Source organism: Salvelinus sp. IW2-2015, linkage group LG3 (assembly GCF_002910315.2).
Source record: "Salvelinus sp. IW2-2015 linkage group LG3, ASM291031v2, whole genome shotgun sequence".
In the NCBI taxonomy this organism is placed as follows: domain Eukaryota; kingdom Metazoa; phylum Chordata; class Actinopteri; order Salmoniformes; family Salmonidae; genus Salvelinus; species Salvelinus sp. IW2-2015.
The window spans coordinates 32097874-32121360 of NC_036840.1; the positions used below are offsets into that span (position 1 = coordinate 32097874).

Below are 23487 nucleotides of genomic sequence, written 5' to 3' on the forward strand. Positions count from 1 at the left end.
AAAAGGTTATAAAAACGTGGGGCTGTTCAAATATTTGATGTTTAAATCTAACTTGTCAAATGTGCGTGTTAACAGACACACGTTTTATTAGAGTGTGAAGTGCCTTCCTTTTTGATTCTATCCATTTAGTTATTTCAGATCTATAAGGGGCCGTCCAGAAGTGTCTAGGCCAAGGCTAGGGATTGATGTGGGAACGGGGCCCAAGCTCAACCCAAGTCTGTGATGGTCAGTGTCAACTGCTTCTCCTAATGTTTTCTCTTCTTCTTGGCACTTCCTTGATTAATTCATGTTATTGATTAGCCGGACAGTTAGTTTGATGCTGGAGAAGAGGAAAAGGGGGCGGGGGAAGAGAGAGAGAGAGAGAGAGAAAGAGAAAGACAAAGAGAGAGAGAGAGAGCGAGAGAAAGAGAGAGCGAGAGAGAGAGAGAGAGAGAGAGAGAGGATAAAGGAGGGAAAGTAATGATTTAGGAGAAAACCCTTGAGGGAGAAAGTTGTTGAAGTAAGTTTCTGCAGACGGTGCAGTTCGGACAGAATGTCACTGGAGCAAGCTGCTCATTACACACACACATACATACACTTGCGCGTAGAGGCACATGATGACACACCTGGTTTTTCAAGTCCAAATCAGACAGTGATTGAAAGTCAAAGGAAAATAAGCTAACAACAGAGCTGATGTTTGGGGAGAACCTACGAACCAAAGGAACCTGATGTCTTCAAAACGTAGAGACCTTATGCGGCGAGATGACGGTGATGAGTGTGCGCCCGTCCAGTGGGGAAAACACCGGGTACAGCTTCTCCTTGAAGTTGTCTGTAAATGTATAGATGTGTGACTTGGTTGCTGCGTTGTAGAAGGAGATCTGTCCTTCCTCATAGTCTAGATAGATCCCCAACCGGCGGGCCACCAGACCCAGGGGCAGGGGCGTCTCAGGCTTGGTGCAGGCGTAGAATTGGTGGGTGCTGCGCCACAGGGTCCAATAGCCCATCTGGGGGCTCATGGGGAAGCGGCCGTGGCGTTTGGCGCCCGCCGTGGTCAGGCCCACCCGCCAGTAGCCGTTGTTGGCTATTTCAACCTCCCAGTAGTGGCGTCCAGAGGCGTATCCCTCCCAGCCCAACACGCCAGGCCAGGCGTCAAAGCGCTGGGGACTAAAGGGCAGGTTGGACTCGGATATGCCCTCCTGGACCTTTCGGTGGTCGTCGGAGAGCTGAAGCCATGAGTGGTTGGTCATGGGGTCAAGGGTCACGTCAGCTTTAGGGAGGAGGGGGGAGAGATTTGGTTGAGTTGGTAGCTTTCTGAAATGTGCTGCACATTTTTTACTTTCATAATTTTAAATTAGATTCTGTCATCTGTTTTCTATTCTATTCTACTTTTCTATGCTAGTAGCTATTACCATTATGTAAGCTGTAGTTCAAGGTTTGGCCAGAATGTATGGAAAATGCTTTATATTTAATATTCTATTCATTCTTATTTTCTGTGCTTTTTAATTTGATGAATATTTTAAATTAAAGTACATTTCCAAATAGAAGGATAGTTACCTGATGCACTGAGCATCCAGTTCCACACCGAGTTAGGGATGTATCTTGCAGTGCCTGCCTTCCAGGTGCGCTGCTTTGCTGACAGCCACAGATGAGCAATAACACCCTGAAAATAGGAACACAGGCAAAGAATTGGCATTAAGCGTTTCATTTTCACCTTTATTTTTTACTGTGACTTGAAATGTACTGACCAAAGTGACGCAGACCAGATCAACAGATTCAAATGCATACATGTTCTTGTCAACCCTGACCAACAGGCAGATCACACCTACATAATACACTATGCTGATACAGAGGAAAAGTATGACGTAAATGACATGCTAGACTGGCAGTTTTCTCGACATTGTTTTATTGCACTATATCAAATGACCTGGGGCCTTATCACAACGAAGGTACAGCGGACGTGAAGTTTAGACAAGACAACGGTCAATCATTCACTGTATGGGTGATGAGATAGATAGGGCTGTATGGAGTTTGGTTTTGGGATGGCTGTCTTGTGATGTTCATTTAAAATGTTTTGTATTGTAACATATCCCAATATTATTACTAGATATTGAATTGAAAAAAAATACTTTGATATGGTGGTTTAAATAGTACAGAATGTCATTTAAAAAAAATACCTCTTATCTAATCCATCACGATCTTGCCAAAGAACTTTACTTTTGCTCCTAATTTCCCTACTATTATGAATAAAGAAATAGTACATTGAGCAAATATTATGAAACAGAAACATGGAGAAAATAGGTTATGATTGGTTGAATCCTAGATTTCCTGTGGACCAGGTAGGGAGCTAATCAGTTCTATCTGATAAGCCCTACAGATTCTGGTGGAGCATTGATCTGTCCACCCAGTTATGATTTTACAGCTTTATTAGTGGAGCGGTATATCACTGGTTATGTAAGCTGCTTTCATAACACTTTAGGTAAGTCGGTGGGTAGAAATCAAATCAAGCTTTATTTATACAGCACATTTCAGACATGGAATGCAACGCCATGTGCTTTACACACACAAAAAAATAAACACTGAAAATAAAAGCGGAAATATTTACTACACAACAAACATAAAACATATATTTTTTGCTTTGCTTTTCCTTAGGATGTGGTTTTTAGTTGTTCCGTTTGTCATTTTGTTTTTATATCTTAAGATCTCTTAAATATGTCCACAGTTCCAGCCCCACCCAGGTTCTCTGGCAGGCTATTCCAGAGGCTGGAGGCATAATAACTAAAGGCTGCCTCTCCATACCTCTGTCACACCCTGATCTGTTTCACCTGTCTTTGTGCTTGTTTCCAACTCCCTCCAGGTGTCGCCCATTTGCCCAATTATCCCCTGTGTATTATACCTGTGTCTTCTGTTTGTCTGTTGGCAGTTCGTCTTGTCTCGCCAAGCCTACCAGCGTTTTCCCTTACTCCTGTTTTCTCTCTTGTCCCCGTTTTCTTCTTTTCCCAGGTTTTACCTGCCCTGACCCTGAGCCTGCCTGCCGTTCTGTACCTTTCGGACTCTGCTCTGGATTACTGACCTCTACCTGCCCTTGACCTGTTGTTTGTCTGCCCCCTGTTTTTGTAATAAACCTGTGTTACTTCGAACTGTCTGCATCTGGGTCTTATCCTGRGGTCTGATACTCTTGGTTCTAGGCTTTGGGATAGTTAAAAGGCCAGTGCCAGAGGACCTGAGGGACATACTGGTTTCATAACTTAAAAGTATGTCTGACATGTATTGGGGTGCACAATCGTAGATTGATTTAAAAACCAATAAAATAATTTTAAAATGAATTCTAAAACTCAGAGACAGCCAGTCAGAGACTTTAAAACCGGTGTAATGTGTGCTCTCCGTCTGGTCTTGGTCAGTACCCGTGCTGCAGTATTCTGTATGTTTTACAGTACAGAGACCTTAAAACCAGTGTAATGTGTGCTCTCCGTCTGGTCTTGGTCAGTACCCGTGCTGCAGTATTCTGTATGTTTTCCAGCACAGAGACCTTAAAACCAGTGTAATGTGTGCTCTCCGTCTGGTCTTGGTCAGTACCCGTGCTGCAGTATTCTGTATGTTTTACAGTTGATCAATGGCTTTCTTGGGTAGACCAGATAGGAGAGCATTACAGTAGTCAAGCCTGCTTGTAATAAAAGCATTGATGAGTCTCTCTGTATCCACCTTGGCAATGTTCCTTCAGGTGGTAAAAAGCTATTTTGGTCACATTCCTAATGTGTGACTCGAAATTTAGTACAGAATCTAAAATAACACCTAGGTTTTTAACCTGGTGGAGGTATGCATATTTGAGCATGTATAGACTATATGATTGTATTGCTGATTCTTAATCAACAGAAATGGGAATGTTTAAGAGGGAACATTGCTAACTAATTATAATGGATTCAGGTGAGGGTACGACTTCAGAAAATAAAACGCTGTAGGCATAACATCACAAGTTGTGTTATGTTTAATGAGAAGACCCCTAATAAACTATGAAACTAATAAACTAATAAACTAGTTCGCCAATATATGATGTTGACCTCTTTTTTTTGTTCTTTTTTTGTGTGTGCGCCTGCGTGCGTCGGTGTCTGTAGCTCACCTTGCAGTCCTCTTTTAGCAGTGACCAGGTAATGAACTCCAGTAAGGGCAGGAGGTTGACCAGTCTCTTCTTCCTCAGGCCCAGCAGACGCAGAACCTTGCCGAGCTCCTCGCTTTGCACCCCACAGCTCTGTGTAGACACAGACACATGGACGTTAATACCAAGTCATCTCTATGGGTCTCCTATTAGGCTCCCGAGTGGTGCAGCGGTCTAAGGCACTACATTTCAGTGCAAGAGGCATGACTACAGACATCCTGGTTCGATGTAGGCCGGCATTGTAAATAAGAATTTGTTCTTAACTGACTTGCCGGGTTAAATAAATGTAAAAATGAATTACACTTTTTTGACCTTTTACCCCTTATGCTAAATGGTCTGTTTTTGGTAGCAAATCTGCAAATAGCAGATATGTTCCCACCTGGCAGTCATACGCCAGAGGCCAGCTCAGCACTCCCGACCCCGCCTTACCTCCAACCCCCACCTGGCCCAAGGCTGTGTAGGTTGTAGAAATGACTATCATTAGGGAACACGTATTTCCCCCATTTCTTTTCTCAGTGGTGTTCCTTTAACTCTTATATACATTTGTATCCTTGACCCCTGATCTCTCACCTCTGAGGCACTCTGCAGCTCCTTGGCCCACTCCATGATCCTCTGCTGCACTTCCTCGTTAGGATCCTCCTCTCCATCCCTGTTTTCTTCCTCCTCCTCCACCTTCTCACTTCTCTCCTGCACCCAGGGGCTTTTCTTCAACTCCTTGTCGACACTTGTGAGCTCATTGGCCCACAGCAGAATGAGTTTCCTGCTCTCCTCCAGACTGCGTTCTGTTCTTGGGTCTTTCAGTTCCTCAGGGGTCTCTCCTTTACTGGTGCCTTCCCTCGCATCACTGCCACTCTGCAACAACACAAAACAGCAACAAGGTCAATATCATGCTGTACATTCTCAATAGTGTGTATAGCTATGTCATCTCAACCATCTTACTGTTGTCGTAGCAATACTGTGTTGTCCATTCATAGAGTACAGCATGTGATTTTGCGTATAATATAGCTTGATTCACAAAGAAAACAGGCACAAGGCGAACATCTAGCCATGCGTTGCAAAACTAGATCAAATAAATGCAAAATGGGATGGTTGAGTGTGTTTTTCGTTTAAGTAACCCTGTTCCCACCTGGCAGTCATACGCCAGAGGCCAGCTCAGCACTCCCGACCCCGCCTTACCTCCAACCCCCACCTGGCACGATTGTAAAAATCTCCTGTCCATGTAATCCTGTAACCTCCCCTCCTGGAGGGGTATCTGCCTAAGTTACATGGTTTGACTATAACCCTGTATGTTCCAGCTCAGCCCCACGGGGCACTGGGATGGGTTACCAGAGCTGTAAAGGGTGATAAGAACCCCTGTATCAGTACCCTCCTTACCCATCACCTCATTTAACTGTGTCATCTGTCTTGCTTAGCAACGCTTATCCAATATCGGTGAACCAACACTTGCACTTGACTTCCTCCCTCCCCCTTCTAGCTCTGACTTTGCCGATAGCTACTTTATTGAGGAATAATTTACTTTATATGCCTGTGATATGCGGTTGTCCCACCTAACTATCTTAAGATGAATGCACTAACTGTAAGTCACTCTGGATAAGTGTGTCTGCTAAATGACTAACATGTCAAATGTAAAGGTAATAAACAAGCTAAGTTTGTCCCGCTAAGAACAATTTGGTTATGAGAATCAGTACTTTTTCTTCTAGGAGGGAAAGTATTAAACGGTCCAACTGTCAACGTGTCAACCCAGGTGTTCAAGCTATATTAACATGGTGATCAACCCAAATGGGTCATTTCACCCTGTTTTACTCAAGAGACAGTTCTAAAGTCCCTTTGGGGCCAACAAATTCCTTTTTTTATATAAAAAAAAAAAAAAATCCTTTCTCTGTAAAGGCACTAAATTAAATGTTGCATAATTTTTGTTAACGTGAACAATCCCTGACCTACAGACAGGCCTTATTCATTATCTAGGCTTCATTCAACACCTGTCTCATAGTTCCCCAATGATTGACGCCATCCTCTACTAAACCAGGCCTACTGTTTCTCCTTCATCGCACATCGAACTTCCCTGTGCATTTACTTGTCCTTTGCCCTCACAATCCATAATTCCAGATGCATTTTGCAATACAAAATATGGGGCAAATGAATACTACCGCTAATAGTATCGTTAATGCTATCGCTAATACTATCGCCAAAACTACCGCTAATACTATCATACTAACATTGGAAATCAATGTGCATCCCTGGTCTGTCGGGGCTGTCTCAGTTACTGCTTTTGTTTCCTCATCCTCTTACCACATCCTTCTCCCCTTGTTCTTTCTATAAATGTATGTCTCCCCTGTCCCCCACTCTCCCTCTCAGGGGTCTACTTACCTTACAGACGTCGGCCACCTGCTCCTTCCAGTGGTTGATGAAGCGGACACACTCCTGCAGGCTGCGCAGGTTCTTCAGGCCGTTTTGACGAGGATGTTGCTACAAGAGACACATACATACAGGATGAGCAGGCAAATGTAGAAAAACAGTACAAACAAACACATACAGGTAGAAGAGTACACACATTAATAGAAAGACTTTTAAATGGACTGGATGCTCCCGAGTGGCGCAGTGGTCTAAGGCACTGCATCTCAGGGCTGGAAGTGTCACTACAGACACCCTGGTTCGAATCCAGGCTGTATCACAACTGGCTGTGATTGGGAGTCCTATAGGGCGGCGCACAATTGGCCCAGGGTCGTCCGGGGTAGGCCGTCATTGTAAATATGAATTTGTTCTCAACTGACTTGCCTGGTTAAATAAACAAATAAAATGTGATGCTGTGAGTGGATGGAGGTTTGTGTGTAACCTACCCGTAAGCGGCATGTGGAGGGGGTGCAGCTCTTGGAGGGTTTGGTAGGGGCTGAGCTGTGGGCCTGGAGGTCTTCTTCAGGAAGGTTCCATCGCACCGCCCCGATGGAGTGACTCTGGGTAGAGCTCTCCAACTTCAGCTCTGGAGGTGAAACAGTGATAAAATGAGATTAGAGGGGTGGGGGGACACAGATACATTTCAGAGTTAATTACAAGTGCCCCTGGCATGGGGGGGGTGTGACATCCGGACTTTTCGGATTAAAACATTGTGAACCGACTGTTTTATGTACAGACCTGTGAATGGTATGAATGATTAGGAGACAAATTACTGACCTAGTTCATTAGAGGAAAAGTCTCTGCTCTTCCCTACACTGGCAGTGCTATATAGTACACAGAAAGTAGTAGATAGTGTTCTAAAATTGATTGATCTATGCTTGTTTTTAATGATTGCCCCACTATTGGACGGTTGTGATGTGTTTCGATAAAGATTGAATACCAGTTTGGAATCAATTCTAGATTCACATTACAACAATAAATAACTACCAATGTTGTCACGTTTAATACGATGACAGGCAGTTTCTGTACAGCACTTTGAGATATCAGCTGATGTAAGAAGGGCTATATAAATTGATTTGATTTGATTCAAAATAGTTCTAAACAAAGATTACTTGATTTATGGTCAACTAAAAAAGTCACATAAAAAACAAAAAAWAWATATACACACACACAAGTCCTCAACTGCAGTGATGTCAATTTAGCAATTTTGTTGCTAGATTTATCAACTTTTCAGACTACCCTGGCAACTTTTTTTTCAAACAGCACCTAGCAACAAATGTTGCTACTTTTAAAAATGGATTTTGAACTTTTAGCAACTTTTGAGAAGTGCATCAAATACTAAAATGCACGCATTTTCCTTCTAAATGACACAAAAACGATTTTCTCTGTCACACACTCAGTCACAACACACGTGCCTGGCTGCAAAAGTGCATTGTGAGTGACGTCAGCAGCAGGCGCTCAGCTCGTGCACAGGCAGCAGCAGGCCAGCAGCAATTTCAGCAAATTGCAAATCATTGTTGGCCGACTGCAGCAGCAGTAGTACGGGTTCGACGAAACCCAATGAAATGAAAATAGTTGGTCACGAATGTTTGATCTTGAATAGAACTTACAACATCAATCAACATGTCTCAATCAAAATTGTACAGAAAAGAGTGGGAGTCTGTACCTGAACAAATGTCAAATCATATTTTTCGCTGAGATGGCCAGTCAATTTGAGTAACGTTATTGTGTATTTTACGTAATGACAGCAGTTTAAGTTAACACGCAATGACATCACAACGTCATTTAGCAACTTTTAGCAACAAATCAACCTGCCTCTAGCAATTTACCCTGAAAATGAGTTGGCAACACTGCTCAACTGGCAGCTTCATTAAGTAGTACCCGCAAAACACCAGTCTCAACGTCAACAGTGAAGTGGCTGACCTTCTAGGCAGAACACTTTTTTCCAATCTTCCTCAGTCCAGTGTCTGTGTTCTTTTGCCCATCTTAATCTTTCATTTTTAATCGGCCAGTCTGGGATATGTTTTTTTCTTTGCAACTCTGCCTAGAAGGCCAGCATCCCGGAGTCGCCTCTTCACTGTTGACGTTGAGACTGGTGTTTTGCGGGTACTATTTAATGTAGCTGCCAGTTGAGGACTTGCGAGGTGTCTGTTTCTCAAACTAGACAAACAACAGCTCAAGACATCAGTCAAGAAGTTAAAGCTTGGTCACAAATGGGTCTTCCAAATGGACAATGACCCCAAGCATACTTCCAAAGTTGTGCCAAAATGGCTTAAGGACAACAAAGTATTGGCGTGGCCATCACAAAGTCCTGACCTCAATCCTATAGAAAATTTGTGGGCAGAACTGAAAAAGCATGTGCTAGCAAGGAGGCCTACAAACCTGACTCAGTTAAACCAGCTCTGTCCGGAGGAATGGGCCAAATTTCACCCAACTTATTGTGGGAATCTTGTGGAAGGCTACCCAAAAGGTTTGACCCAAGTTAAACAATTTAAAGGCAACGCTTCTAAATACTAATTGAGTGTATGTAAACTTCTGACCCACTTGGAATGTGATAAAAGAAATAAAAGCTGAAATAAATCATTATCTCTACTATTATTCTGACATTTCACATTCTTAAAATAAAGTGGTGATCCTAACAGACCTAAGACAGGGAATTTATACTATGATTAAATGTCAGGAATTGTGAAAAACTGAGTTTAAATGTATTAGTCTAAGGTGTATGTAAACTTCCGTCTTCAACTGTATATACACACACATATATATATCTATATATATACACAAATACATATACATATATATATATATATATATATATATATATATATATATATATATATATATATATATATANTATATATATATATATATATATATATATATATATATATATGTATGTGTGTGTGTGTGTATGTATATGTGTATATATATAGATATATATATATCTCAGTAAGGAAAAGGGACAAATACTTACTAGACACCTTCAGAATGCTCTTCATTTCGAAAGTTGCCATCCTTAGTCCTGTATGAATATAAATCGACTCCTTACAAAATATTCCATATGACAGTTGAGGCCACCAAAGATTTAACTTATTTATCCATATCCACATGTTGAATTGTAAAAAAAATCTAATTTGACGGTCACACGTCAAATACGCTTAACTTAAAACTGAAAGTCTACTACCAAGCTTTGAATATACATTGAAATGATATACACATACACACAATTTGAAATGCAGAACTAAAAACAATGACAGGTGACATTGTTGAAGCTATGAAAAAAGCTTCAGTAGATAAGGAAATATCAGAAATACAATCTTTATCACAATTAAAACGAAACATGACAATGGGTTTATCATTACATTAGATCAAATGACAAAGAATAAAACATTTGAGATAAAAATGAAAAAGAAACCAAAATCCTACCCTATGCGTGAAGGTCGGTCTGGTGCGCGTTCTTGGTAGTTGGTACAGCAAACACTCCCAAGTCTGCTGTTTTTGTTACAGTGCTTGCAGTTTGATCTTTGGACTTTTTTATGGTCCTTGGCACTAAGATGGAGGGGGGGACTTTTCTGCAAGGATATAAAGTATAATCAGTACCTTCCTAGCAATCACTGTTGGCTTTAGCAAGGAGAGAGCGCAAGATATTATAGCGATAAGGGGTCACGAAGGTCACACTTTGATGCTATATTAGTGGATCAATCATTAGCAACTATACACTTATGCCTGTACAGAACAGTATCCCAACTTTCATGGCTAAATTAAAGTATTGTATTTTGTATGAATCTCTGCTCTATCCATAACATAGTCTTATTTAGAGATGGCATATACATTTAGGATTTGAGTCATATTCTGGTATTGGAAAAGAGGGTCCCTTATCTTGTGTACACTCATACTTGATTATCCCATGATGTGGCTGCTTTCTCCATTCATCCATCCATTTCAGCGACAAGTAATACGGTTGGTTAGAAACGAGGGAGAGCCACACAAACAAACACTCCTGCCAGCTCACACATTAATAGGCTTATCACAGTCCATTCATTTAATAGACCTTACACGCATCTTTACATCATCGGTGCCGCATTGTGACGCAAACTATAAGCTACCTATGATAGAGTAAGGTTTAATGTTGCTTTATGATGGGTATCTCTCTGTTGAATAAACAATCATATAGCTGCCACGTTGGGATTCCCTGATCTGAACTGCTAAATAATTGCCCTACTGTTAAATAGGGAAATAGGCAATAGGGAGCATACATTTTAAATCATATGGATTACAGTTGAGAATCTGCTTTGGCTCTTCGCATCATACTGACCAAACATCACACACCTGAATATTTCACTGTTGCCAGGCAAAGTGTCAGGAATGGGCCAGAAATTGATCAAGGTCTTGTGGATATGTTTTTCCACAAGTGAAAATTGTCTCTGTGTGTGTGTGTGTGTGTGTGTGCACATAGCCGTGGGAAGGACTAGGAAAGGCACTACTTTGTGACGAAAAAATAAATACAAATCTTTAAAAAAAATATGATTTTTCAGGGGGTGCTGCAGCAGCGTCAGCACCCGCGGGCGGCTATGTGTGTGTGAGATCTATCCATCAGAGAGCGGGAGTGCGTGTCGCTCATACGTCAATGGAATAAAGATCATTATTAGCCTAATAATCTCCAGAGTCCAATGTTCCAACTGAGACCAACGGTCACCTCCACTTCAGGACAAACACTCAGTCCCCAGTCAAAGACAGTCATTCAGAAAGTATTCACACCCCTTTAGTTTCCACATTTTGCTGTTTTACAGCCTGAATTTACATTTTTTTTTAAAGTTAGATGGGGTCTCATTGACCAACACAAAATACCCCATAATGTCAAAGTGGAATTTTGTTTGTAGAAAATGTTAGAAACTCATTTTTTAAAATGAAACGCTGAAATGTCTTGAGTCAAACACCTTTCTTATGGCAAGCCTAAATAAGTTCACAAGTAAATATGTGCTTAACAAATCACATAAGTTGCATGGACTCATTGTGTTCAATAGTAGTGGTTAATATGATTTTTGAATGACTACCCCATCTCTGTACCCCACACATACAGGTAATTGTAAGGTCCCTTAATTGAGTCATGAATTTCAAGCGCAGATTCAACCTCAAAGATCTGGGTGTGAAAATGAAGCCTGCACAGAATAAAAATATCTAAAACATGCATCCTGTTTGCAACAAGGCACTAAAGTAATACTGCAAAAAAATGTGGCAAAGAAATGAACTTTTTCTCCAGAATACAAAGCATTATGTTTGGGGAAAACCCAACACATCACTGATTGCTATTTATTTTCAAGCATAGTGGTGGATGCATCACGTTATGGGTATGCTTGTCATCGGCATGGACTAGTTTTGGGGGGGTAAGAAATGTAATACAGCTAAGGACAAGCAATATCCTGGAGGAAAACCTGGTTGAGTCTTCTTTCCAACAGACACTGGGAGATTCACCTTTCACCCGTGTGGCTCAGTTGGTAGAGTATGGTGCTTGCAATGCCAGGGTTGTGGGTTTGATTCCCACTGGGGACCAGTACAGGAAAAAGTATGAAAATATATCCAATCACTACTGTAAGTTGCTCTGGATAAGTGTCTGCTAAATCACAAGGAAATTAAATCAGGACAATAACTTAAAACACATCAGTTGCTTACCAAAACTTAATTGAATGTTCCTGAGTGGCCTAGTTAAAGTTTTGGCTTGAAAATGGCTTTCTAGCAATGGTCAACTTCAGAGCTTGAAGAATTTAAAGAATAAAAATAATTTWAAAAAAAGGCAAATATTGTACAATCCATGTGGGGCAGTATTTTGTGTAGATCGTTGACCAAAAATGACAATTAAATCCAACTCCCTCCCCCCACATTTTGTAGTGTTACAGTCAAGGGTGTGATTACTTTCTGAAGGCACTGTGGATACACAGCTTGAGAACATGACATTAACACCGGCTCCCTTCGACAACCCCAACGTTTTACAGAAGGTTACTTAAACTGTTGACTCTACTGGTAGTTCCCTCAGGTGTAGACGGGTTTAACCTGTTAAGTGTTTATCCAGGGAACTATAGAAAGAGGTGTAACAACCGAAGCAACGTCATCTCACCGGGTGAAAGGTGAAACACATTGATTATTTCAATAATGAAAACAAGCAGGAGAGAATTGAAACAAGTAATTACAACTTAGTCAGTCATTGTTACGTCCCAAATGGTACCCTATTCCTTTTTAGTGCACTACTGCCCTAGGGCCCTGGTCTAAAGTAGTGCACTATATAGGGTACCGTTTGGGGGACAGTCAATGACATGCCATAAAGTTGTCAGGAACCAAAGCACGAAGCCACACACTGTACGTGTTGTTTCAGTTTCCATTTATTTTCAGAATCTGTAGCCTACTACATGTATTAGTAGAATATGTCCCGTTATTCTTAAACAAATGTAAAAAAGTAAAAAAGAAAAAGACTAAACCAAACAAATTCAATTTATAGGATTTGTGGAATGTCATCTTGGCTTTAAATGAGACTAGTAACAGTAACCAGTGAGTACACGTTTTCCTTCCCAGGTCAGAAGCAGAAGTAGTGACTTAGGTGTGACATGATGCTCTTATTATTTGGAGTTTATTTGACCTAAGCATGACTAAAGAATTGTTTTCTGTGAGTATAGTACCTTACAAATATATACATATAAGTAAACGCATTAAAAAAAAGATATGTTTTTGAATTTGAGATGCTGTCACTCCTGAGAAGACTTAAAACATTGAGATCTTTTATTTTCCAGGTTGCAATTTCATAATATTTTGCGAGGGCGTCATTGAGACCCTTTTCCGATAGCCATTGTAGTTCAGTTCCAGTTTTTGAAGAACTGCTTGAAGATGATCGTCTCCCTCCCTTGTGGTAGTATCTCCACCTGTAAGAGAGTACAGAGATTTGACTACACGGTCATGACTGTATCTACTGCGTCACACACATAAACCACCCCATTGTATATGCATAAAACATTTATGATACTGGGTTCATGACCTGCTAGTTAGTGGTTAGACAACCCAACGGACATTGCAGTGTGACAATGGAAGAAGACATACATGGGATTCGGTTTGACTAAATGGAATTCAAAACGCACAAAATTATACTGTTTTCAGGTATAATAAAATCATGATGCTATCATTTGCTGACGTTATGTTGCTGGGTGGAGTTAATGGCTGGACAATGAGGACATAATGTCTGGGTTTTTGCCATTTGTGAGATCCTGCTTGACTCACCTGCGTTTTCATCCTGGGGTAGTTCATCTGTTGGATGAAGTTATCTGCCATTTTTAGGGCCTCCCTCTTCTCCTCTGCATTTGCTCCCATACCTGTCAATCAGTGGGATAATGGCTTCACCATGTTTTACCTCAGTCTGACMCATAGAGGTCTCAGTAAGGCCTCGACACCATAATGTATATTCACTTTATTCAATACAAACCCTGATTTAAATTAGTATTTCATGAGACATTGGATATCTCAGACATTCTAGGGATACATTTCACAGAGCAGAAATGTTAGTCGAGGTTCACGTGCTTTCCTCACCTTTCCAAACAAAGATCTTTCCGTTGGCCCCATTATCCAAAATAAAGCAGTCGTCGCGCACCAGAAGGTCCTTGGCAAATGGGCTCTTTTCAGAGACATTGGTCAGTTTCATCTGACCTGTCGCATCGGACACCTGTGGAAGACAGCAACACAGGCCATGACTTTCAGTTCATTTGTGAACTAGTTTTCCCCCAAAATCTTGTTTATCTTGGAAAAAAAGATCTCCAAAGTATAGCTGTGCAGTCTAGAATCCAAAATATCTCAAATTCTGTTATTGGGGTGTAATATCCAACAGTAATGATGTGATGCAATAGAACAGTTCTGGAGAAAACTGTTTACCAATGGAATTGTACTGTCCAGCTACCTTGTAGAGGGAGGCGGAGTTGGAGACGTCTGCGCGACTGTCCTCCTCTGGAGTGCTCTCTGCCAGCTCTCGCATTGGTCCCAGCACCTGTCAGTCACAGGGCAGAGTGGAACATGGATTGTGGTGGGGTTTCTATCAGTGGAGGCTGCTGAGGGGAGGACGGCTCAAAATAAATGGCTGGAATGGAGTAGAATGGAGTGGTAAACAAATTAAAACAATGTTTTTGATACCATTCTATTTACTCCATTCCAGCCATTCTCCCCTCCACTGGTTTGTATATATTTTTTAAGTTAGATCCTCAAATTATATCAGCAACCTCAGCCCACAAAACAAAGTGTAAGGAGACCAGTCAGTTAACAAAATTGAAGAAATAGTTGCATGACTAACTATCGACCCATTACCTTCCTATACTCGATTTCAAAGTCTCTAAATATGCTTAGACATTACAGGATTGACAAGTCTCAAGGTCACAGGAGGTTGTTGGCACCTTAATAGGGGAGGAGTCTCATGGTAATGGATGGAGCAGAATGGTATCAAATAGATCACACACACTGTAGCTTGCATGTGTTTTCCATTCCATTCGCCTCTTTCCGCCCATTATTATGTGCTGTCCTCCCCTCAGAAGCCTCCTGTGCATTAGGTCTGACTTTGTTTTCATTTGCTTTGGGAGTAAAGGACTAAGCCGGCGATTTTACCTTGAGCATTTCCGGCGTCTCCTCCCCCTCATTGACGTCAGTGATGCGTGCTTTGCCATGTCTCTCAGTGTCACGGATCAGGCTGGCGATCTCACGCGACTTCTGCTTCTCAAACATGTTGGCCTGCGAGCCGATCCAGGAAAATATGGTCTAAAGACATAAAGACGTTTTTTTATTGTCTCATCTGAAGTGAATCATATACAGTGCATTCAGAAAGTATTCAGACCCCTTGACTTTACCACATTGAGTAATTTTACAGCCTTATTCTATAATTGATTAAACACATTGTTTCCCCCTCATCAAGCTACACACAATACCCCAAAATGACAAAGAGAACAGGTTTAGAAAATGTATAACTTAAAAACAGAAATACCTTATTTACATAATTATTCAGACCCTTTACTATGAGACTCGAAATTGAGCTCAGGTGCATCCTGTTTCCATTGATCATCCTTGAGATGTTTTTACAACTTGATTGGAGTCCACCTGTGGTAAATTCAATTGATTGGACATGACTTGGAAAGGCACACACCTGTCTATATAAGGTCCCCCGGTTGACAGTGCATGTCAGAGCAAAAACCAAGCCATGAGGTGGAAGGAATTGTCCGTAGAGCGCCGATACAGGATTGTGTCAGGGAACAGATCTGGGGAAGGGTACCAAAAGAATTCTGCAGCATTGAAAGTCCAAGAACACAGTGGACTCCATTCTTAAATGGAATTAGTTTGGAACCACCAAGACTCTTCCTAGAGCTGGCCGTCTGGCCAAATTGAGCAATCGGGGGAAAGGGGCCTTGTCTAATGAAATACTAATTTAAAATCAGGGTTTGTATTGAATAAAGTGAATATACATTATGGTGTCGAGGCATTACTGAGACCTCTATGGGTCAGACTGAGGTAAGACATGGTGAGACCATTATCCCACTGATTGACAGGTATGGGAGCAAATGCAGAGGAGAAGAGGGAGGCCCTGAAAATGGCAGATAACTTCATCCAACAGATGAACTACCCCAGGATGAAAATGCAGGTGAGTCAAGCAGGATCTCACAAATGGCAAAAACCCAGACATTATTTCCTCATTGTCAGCCATTAAGTCCACCCAGCAACATAACGTCAGCAAATGATAGCGTCATGATTTTATTATACCTGAAAACAGTATAATTTGCACTAGAGATCCTCTGKGTAGATGGGAGAACCTTCCAGAAGGACAACCATCTCTGCAGCACTCCACCAATCAGGCCTTTATGGTAGAGTGGCCAGACAGAAGCCACTCCTCAGTAAAAGGCACATGACAGCCCACTTGGAATTGACCAAAAAGCACCTAAAGGACTTTCAGACCCTGAGAAACAAGATTCTCTGGTCTGATGAAAGCAAGATTGAACTCTTTGGCCTGAATGCCAAGCGTCATGTCTGGAGGAAACCTGGCACCATCCCTACAGTGAAGCATGGTGGTAGCAGAATCATGCTGTGGGGATGTTTTTCAGCAGGAGGGACTGGGAGACTAGTCAGGATCAAGGGAAAGATGAATGGAGCAAAGTACAGAGATCCTTGATGAAAACCTGCTCCAGAACGCTCAGGACCTCAGACTGGGACGAAGGTTCACATTCCAACAGGACAACAACCCAAAGCACACAGCCAAGGCAATGCAGGAGTGGCTTTGGGAAAAGACTCTAAATGTCCGAGTGGCACAGCCAGAGTCTGGACTTGAACATCTATGGAGAGACCTGAAACTAGCTCTGCAGCAATGCTCCCCATCCAACATAACAGAGCTTGAGAGGCTCTGCAGAGAAAAATGGGAGAAACTCCCCAAATACAGGTGTGCCAAGCATGTAGCGTCATACCCAAGACACGTAATCGCTGCCAAAAGTGCTTCAACACAGTACTGAGTAAAGATGTCTGAATACTTATGTAAATGTAATATAAAAAAAATATACGTTTTATACATTTGCAAACAATTCTAAACCTGTTTTTGCTTTGTCATTATGGGATATTGTGTTGAGGGGATATTGAGGGGGAAAAAAACATTTAAATCCATTTTAGAATAAGGCTGTAACAAAATGTGGAAAAAGTCGAGGTCTGAATACTTTCCAAATGCACAGTACGATTTAGTAGGCCTACTTTACTGATCACTAATTAAGGAATGTGCCATTCAAGGCAACAATGTAATATAGTTCTCCAAGCCCTCACTGCTAAGAGCCTCCCGCAGGGAATTAGTAACACACACTCTCACCTCCCTCCCCCCGCTCACCTCTCCCAGGTCCAGGATGAAACAGTCTCCCTTGTTGAAGTTCTCCCAGCTCAGCTGCACCTCCTTGGCACGGATGTTCCGCTTCCCTTTGATCTGGTACAGCCTGTGAACCGGCCCTGACCCGCCTTGGGGCCGCCTGAAGCCAGACTCCACACCACCCTCCTACACGTGTGATTGAGGGAGAGAGTGAATAAAAGGAAAAAGAAAGAGGTAACAATATGAAAATGTTAGATTTTCTCAACATCTGTATCTAACCAGGAAGTCTAAGGATTTACTAGCTATCGCTTCAACGAGAGAGATGTGGAATGATATGACAAATCAGAAGCATGTGATGAGGTCATGAAAAGTAGTGCTTGTAAAGTCATGTCAATCACGGATTTGAAAAAAATAAAAAATAAAATCCATGACTCAGTGGGCCCAAATCTAATGTGGGAAACACATGGATTACAGGAAATCACACATTGATGTCCAAGAGAAACACAAAAGTTTGCACAAATTCCCATGCAAGTACATTTCTTAAACAGATGGGCCCTGTGTTGTCAGTAAGTATGAACCAGGACTATTCTCCTGCTCACCTTGTAGCTGACCCCCCTGGGGAAGAGGTTCATGAACTCCGGAGACTCGTAGCCCTGGACCTGCCGGTGCTGGATGGGGTCACCACCCAGGAAGCTGTCCAGCTGGGTGGCCAGCATGGCACACGCCACCTGCTCATCGCGAGATGACTTCTCACCTGGAGGGAAAGGAAGTTAGGGGAGGGGTGAGTTCTGTGATTCTGAGGTGGGGTGTGGTGACGGACACATAGCGGAGGGAGAACGAAAGGAGGAACAGCGGTTTGTGGAAGGTAGAAACGGGAGAGTTAAAGAATCAGGAGGTAAAGGGAGCGAGAAAGATGGAGGAAGCCTGCCTACATAACAGAATTGAAAAAGGAGGAGGACAGAAAAGGAGAAAGGTACATACATAAACCRAATGAGTGAGCTACAGGTAAATAAATGTATACTACGTTATTATATTCTGTACTTATCATGTGATCTTGCAGACATTCAGTTTTGATCTAACTTTATTAAGCGAGCAGCCTAGAGCAGAGCATGTGCGTTAGTAGAGAATCCCGCCCATGCGCAGAAACGTCGGGACCTTTAGCCAGTGCAGAAAAGTGGACCACAATAATAAAGGCCATATAGGGGTCGGGCCGGGGTCATGTGAAAGGTGGGTGTCACAGAGGACAGGGAGAGGGTAGAGGGGGGGCTTTTAGAGAGGAGCACTGACAATCAGCTTAGTGTTACTCAAGCACCAGATACATGCTGGAAACAGCCACATTTGAGTAGTAAAAGTCCTAATGCATTTTCTTATGAACACACACAACCCAGCCCTTCTTCCTTAGGGAGCTCTTCTTTAATCCCTCCCCATCCTTCTACTGTCATCATCCTTCCATCTGTCAGTCTTAGTCTCCTCCCTCACATAAATYGTTGGGTCAGTGTCATGTCATCACCATTAGCACACAGGTTATTCACTTGTCAACCGCACAGATGTTAATATGGTGTGGAAACAGTGGGTTGGCTAGTACATTACATGACCAAAAAGTATGTGGACACCTGCTCGTCGGACATCTCATTCCAAAACCATGGGCATTAATGTAGATTGCATGGCTGTGTGCTCGATTTAACACATGTCAGCGACGGGTGTGGCCGAATCCACTTATTTGAAAGACGACCCTGCCAAGCTGCACTGCTCGCTTAACCCGAAAGCCAGCCGCACCAATTTTTTGGGAGAAAACACCACAACTTGCAACCGAAGCGAGCGTGCATGCACCCGCCCCGCCACAAGGAGTCGCTAGAGCGCGATGGGATAAGGACATCCCGCCCGGCCAAACCCTCCCCTAACGATGCTGGGCCAATTATGCCCCGCCTCATGGGTGTCCCAGTCGCGGCCGACTGGGACACCCAAACCTCAAAGCCTAGGTTTGAACTTGGGTCTGTAGTGACGCCTCAAGCACTGCGATGCAGTGCCTTAGACCGCTGCACCAATCGGGACCCAAAAAGGATTTTACCTGGAACCAAAAAGGGTTCTCCTATGGGGACAGCAGAAGAACTCTTGAAACCTTTTTCTAAGAGTGTAGGAAACACCATCCATAAATGATAAAAGACTCTTATCCCAAGAGACAGACAGTTTTCCATTCCACTCATGTACATACTTACTAATGTACACAGAGATCCCCGTCCTCCCCATCCCCCATGATGACCGCAACTCACCCATTGAATAACAGATCGAGGAGTAGCACACTCAAAGGCTCCTATAGCGGTTGCTATTGAAGTTCTGGCAAATATCAGTATGGATCAAAACATTGTCTTGTACTTCCATAAAGGTAAATGGTGGAGCATTCTATTACAAAGTTCTACAGATTTCTTTGCCCAATACCTTATTAGTGGGGCACAAAGTTTATCATGGCCACGTGAGTCTCTATCAGAGAAGGAGTGCTGATCTAGGATCAGTGTAGCCTTTTAGATCATAATGAATAAGACAGGGGAACCTGATCCTAAATCAGTACTTCTACTCTGTCAATACAGACCCTGGTCAAGTAAAACTCTTGACCCTACTTATTTGACACATAACATGCATCCATTTTCCTTCATCTCACCTATCCACATGTGTAGGTCGGCCCCCTGGTCCCCCCTGTGCTCCAACACCAGGTAGGAGTCGCCGTTGAAGAAGGCTCCAACCTCAGCTTGCTTCAGCAGCACCGCCTTCATCTTCTCCACCCGCCACACCTTCAGCCCCGGCTCCTGCGTCTCTGGCCCAAACTGTCCGGGTGCTGCCATGTTGGGGAACATTCTGTACAGGGAGAGGAGAGAGTGGGTCAGTGGAGGTGGGGGATGGATGTAGGAGTATGGGGAGGGGGGCTGCCTGGAAAGGGAGCATTCTGCACTGGGTAGAGGGAGAGCGGGTCAGGGAAGGTGGGGGATAATACACACAATATATAAGTCTAAAATATATGGATGAGCAGTGAAAGCGGCTAATATGCAATAGATAGTAAAGAAGTAGAGTGTTTTATTGTTTGGGGTGGGGAAAGAGGTGTATTTCTTTGCTATGAAATGAGTGAGACAAATAGACATGGGGAGTTGTTGCCGCTAGAGGTGGCAAAAAGTCAACTAAGGGAAATTGCTTTTACTTGTCGTGGCAAGAATACTTATTTCCATATTGGAGTCCAGACAAGAAACACAGAAAGCGGCAGTGGAGGATGGGTGAGAACTCAATCATGTCATGACATGAATAACTATTTCTGCAGGAACTCAGAAGCAGGAAAATAAAAAAGGTAGAAATGACTAGAAGAGAAGACCCCAAATGAGGGGTCAAGTTATTTTTATTTCAGCTTTATTTAACTACGTAAGCAAGTTCTCATTTACAACTGGGACCTGGCCAAGATAAAGCAAAGCAGTGCAACAAACAGAGTTACACATGGAATAAACAAGCGTACAGTCAATAACACAATAGAAAGTCTATATACAGTGTGTGCATGTTGCTTGATAAAAGACCATAAGGGTAGATCGGCTGCATCATTGTTCGGTAATACAATACCATAGCAGGCATACCGACCCATAATGCACCAGTCATTAATTGTACAAAAGAGGGTGTGTCTATAGGGCAGGTCTTATCACGTCTCACATGCCGACACTGAAAACGAAGTATCTTCCCCTCTCTCTCTCTAGCCACAGTTGCCAAAGCTATATTATACTTTATTGATTTGTAGCAGGGCATGTTTAAGCATTCCTGATGTCACTCAGACAAAAACAATCACTTATGATTCCTCCGAACACCTGTGTCAATGTTACTTCCCTGTAACAATCGGATTCAATGAATTAGTCATATTCAAAGATAAATCAATGTTGAAACATTTGATAAAGGCTATACTCAAGTCACCAAGCCTTACACGCTGATTTTGTCTATACTGTAGGTGCACAGGGTCCCTTGCCAGGCATGTATTTTTCTATGAAACAGCAGGCAGGTGGAATCATTTGAGAGACAGGTAGTATTGATGCTGTCCATTAGAAATAATTCACCCTGAATCACAGCGCCATGTTGATTGTTTCTATGGTCTATCCACATTCAGTGGGATATCCTGTCACATTATACGCCAAATAAGTGTACGGTGTAGACGGGTTAATAAGCATGCAGGTTCTGCCTACTATGTGGTGTATTACACCTGTACTAAGTGCACTGGTAGACGTTTGAAATGGAGTAGGCTATGGAAAACAGAACAAATATAACACACAAAAGCCTTTAAGGGGGATCACAATGAAATAAAGGTTTGAGATCCACCTGTACATACACACACGCCATGCAGACTGACCTTTTAGTGTCCTATAAACTATTTAGAGCAAACAAAACTACAACATTCGGAGTTAGTACATTCTGGAAACCTTTTGGCCAGCTATGTGACACTCACCAAAGAGAACACCCAACTCTTACAGAACATGTGGTGCTGCACTGTCACGATCGTGTGGAGAGACGGACCAAGGCGCAGCGGGATATGAATACATCTTTTTTTATTAGACCGACGAAGATGAACACGAAACGAAACACTTATACAAACTATACAAAACAACAAACGACCGTGAAGCTACAAACGAAAGTGCACACACAAGCTACTTACGTTCAACATAGACAATTCCCCACAAACAGCTAAAGCCTATGGTTGCCTTAAATATGGCTCCCAATCAGAGACAACAATAACCAGCTGTCTCTAATTGAGACCCAATTCAGGCAACCATAGACTTTCCTAGATACCTACACTCAACATAGACACAGCTAGACAGCGCCATCTGAGCCATCCGTCTCCCCAGCCATCTGAGCCATCCGTCTGCCAGTGCCGTCTGAGCCATCCGTCTGTCCCGAGCCATTAGAGCCGCCGTCTGTCCCAGCGTCAGAGCCGATAGTCAGTCAGGAGCCGCTAGAGCCATTCGTCAGACAGAGACTGCCAGAGCCGCCAACCAGACAGGATCTGCCAGAACCGCCAGCCAGCCATGAGCGTCCAGAGCCGTCAGCCAGCCATGAGCGTCCAGAGCCGTCAGCCACCATGAGCGTCCAGAGCCGTCAGCCAGCCATGAGCGTCCAGAGCCGTCAGCCAGCCATGAGCAGCCAGAGCCGTCAGCCAGCCATGAGCAGCCAGAGCCGTCAGCCAGCCATGAGCAGCCAGAGCCGTCAGCCACGCATGAGCAGCCAGAGCCGTCAGCCAGCCATGAGCAGCCAGATCCGTCAGCCAGCCATGAGCAGCCAGATCCGTCAGCCAGCCATGAGCAGCCAGATGCGTCAGCCAGCCATGAGCCGTCCAGCCAGGATCCGCCAGAGCCGTCCAGCCAGGATCCGTCAGAGCCGGCCAGCCAGGATCCGCCAGCAGCCAGGATCCGCCAGAGCCAGCCAGCCAGGATCCGCCATTCAGTCCGGTGCTGCCCTTCAGTCCGGAGCTGCCGTACCTCAGTCCGGAGCTGCCCCTTATCCTGGGGCTGCCCTTATCCTGGGGTGCCCTTATCCTGGTGCTGCACCTTATCCTGGTGCTGCACCTATCCTGGTGCTGTCCTTATCCTGGTGCTGTCCCTTATCTGGTGCTGTCCTTATCCTGGTGCTGTCCCTTATCCGGTGCTGTCCTTAGTCCGGTGCTGCCCCTTAGTCCGGTGCTGCCTTCAGTCGGTGCTGCCCTTCAGTCCGGAGCTGCCGTATCAGTCCGGAGCTGCCCCTTATCCTGGTGTGCCCTTAGTCCGGTACTGCCCCTAGTCCGGTGCTGCCTCTTAGTCCGGTGCTGCCCCTTATTCCAGTGGGTTAAGAAAGCGGGTAGTGACTATGGTGGGGTGGGACCACGACCAGTGCCGCCGCCGTGGACGGAAGCCCACCCAGACCCTCCCCTAGACTATGTGCTGGTGCGCCCGGAGTTCGCACCTTAAGGGGGGGGGGGTTATGTCACGCCCTGGCCTTAGTATTCTTTGTTTTCTTTATTATTTTAGTTAGGTGAGGGTGTGACATGGGGAATGTATGTGTTTTTTGTAGTGTCTAGGGTGGTTGTAAGGTTTAGGGGTTATTAGAGTAGTTGGGTTTATGTTTAGTATAGTAG

The 23487-nt window shown here is 43.4% G+C and overlaps 2 protein-coding genes across 2 annotated transcripts; both read right to left on the reverse strand.

Annotated features, from left to right (window-relative positions):
• Positions 1–412: 412 nt before the first annotated feature.
• On the reverse strand, positions 413–10035 carry LOC111955010 (nuclear factor 7, brain-like). Its single transcript, XM_023975028.2, has 8 exons — positions 9947–10035; positions 9495–9542; positions 6967–7106; positions 6497–6595; positions 4700–4981; positions 4094–4222; positions 1534–1639; positions 413–1246 (listed from the first exon to the last, which is right to left on the reverse strand). The coding sequence occupies exons 2-8, from the start codon at positions 9532–9534 to the stop codon at positions 714–716; spliced, it is 1329 nt and encodes a 442-aa protein (XP_023830796.1). The 5' UTR covers positions 9535–9542; positions 9947–10035; the 3' UTR covers positions 413–713.
• A 2841-nt stretch (positions 10036–12876) lies between these two features.
• Positions 12877–20280, reverse strand: LOC111955015 (macrophage-capping protein). The gene is made up of 8 exons (XM_023975042.2): positions 20023–20280; positions 17966–18120; positions 17391–17552; positions 15146–15295; positions 14451–14537; positions 14087–14219; positions 13781–13872; positions 12877–13428 (listed from the first exon to the last, which is right to left on the reverse strand). Exons 1-8 carry the CDS (start codon positions 20213–20215, stop codon positions 13363–13365), a joined length of 1038 nt encoding a protein of 345 aa, XP_023830810.2. The 5' UTR covers positions 20216–20280; the 3' UTR covers positions 12877–13362.
• Between the last annotated feature and the right edge of the window lie 3207 nt (positions 20281–23487).

Coding starts and splice junctions, on each gene's coding strand:
- LOC111955015 (XM_023975042.2), bottom strand. CDS start 20,215: ATGTTCCCCAACATGGCAGCACCCGGACAGTTTGGGCCAGAGACGCAG. Junction 14,538..15,145: donor AGACGCCGGAAATGCTCAAG/GTAAAATCGCCG, acceptor TGTGACTGACAG/GTGCTGGGACCAATGCGAGA. Junction 13,429..13,780: donor ACCCCAGGATGAAAACGCAG/GTGAGTCAAGCA, acceptor ACTCTCTTACAG/GTGGAGATACTACCACAAGG.
- LOC111955010 (XM_023975028.2), bottom strand. CDS start 9,534: ATGGCAACTTTCGAAATGAAGAGCATTCTGAAGGTGTCTA. Junction 7,107..9,494: donor GAGCATTCTGAAGGTGTCTA/GTAAGTATTTGT, acceptor TTTCACCTCCAG/AGCTGAAGTTGGAGAGCTCT. Junction 4,223..4,699: donor AGCTGCAGAGTGCCTCAGAG/GTGAGAGATCAG, acceptor GTGTCTACACAG/AGCTGTGGGGTGCAAAGCGA.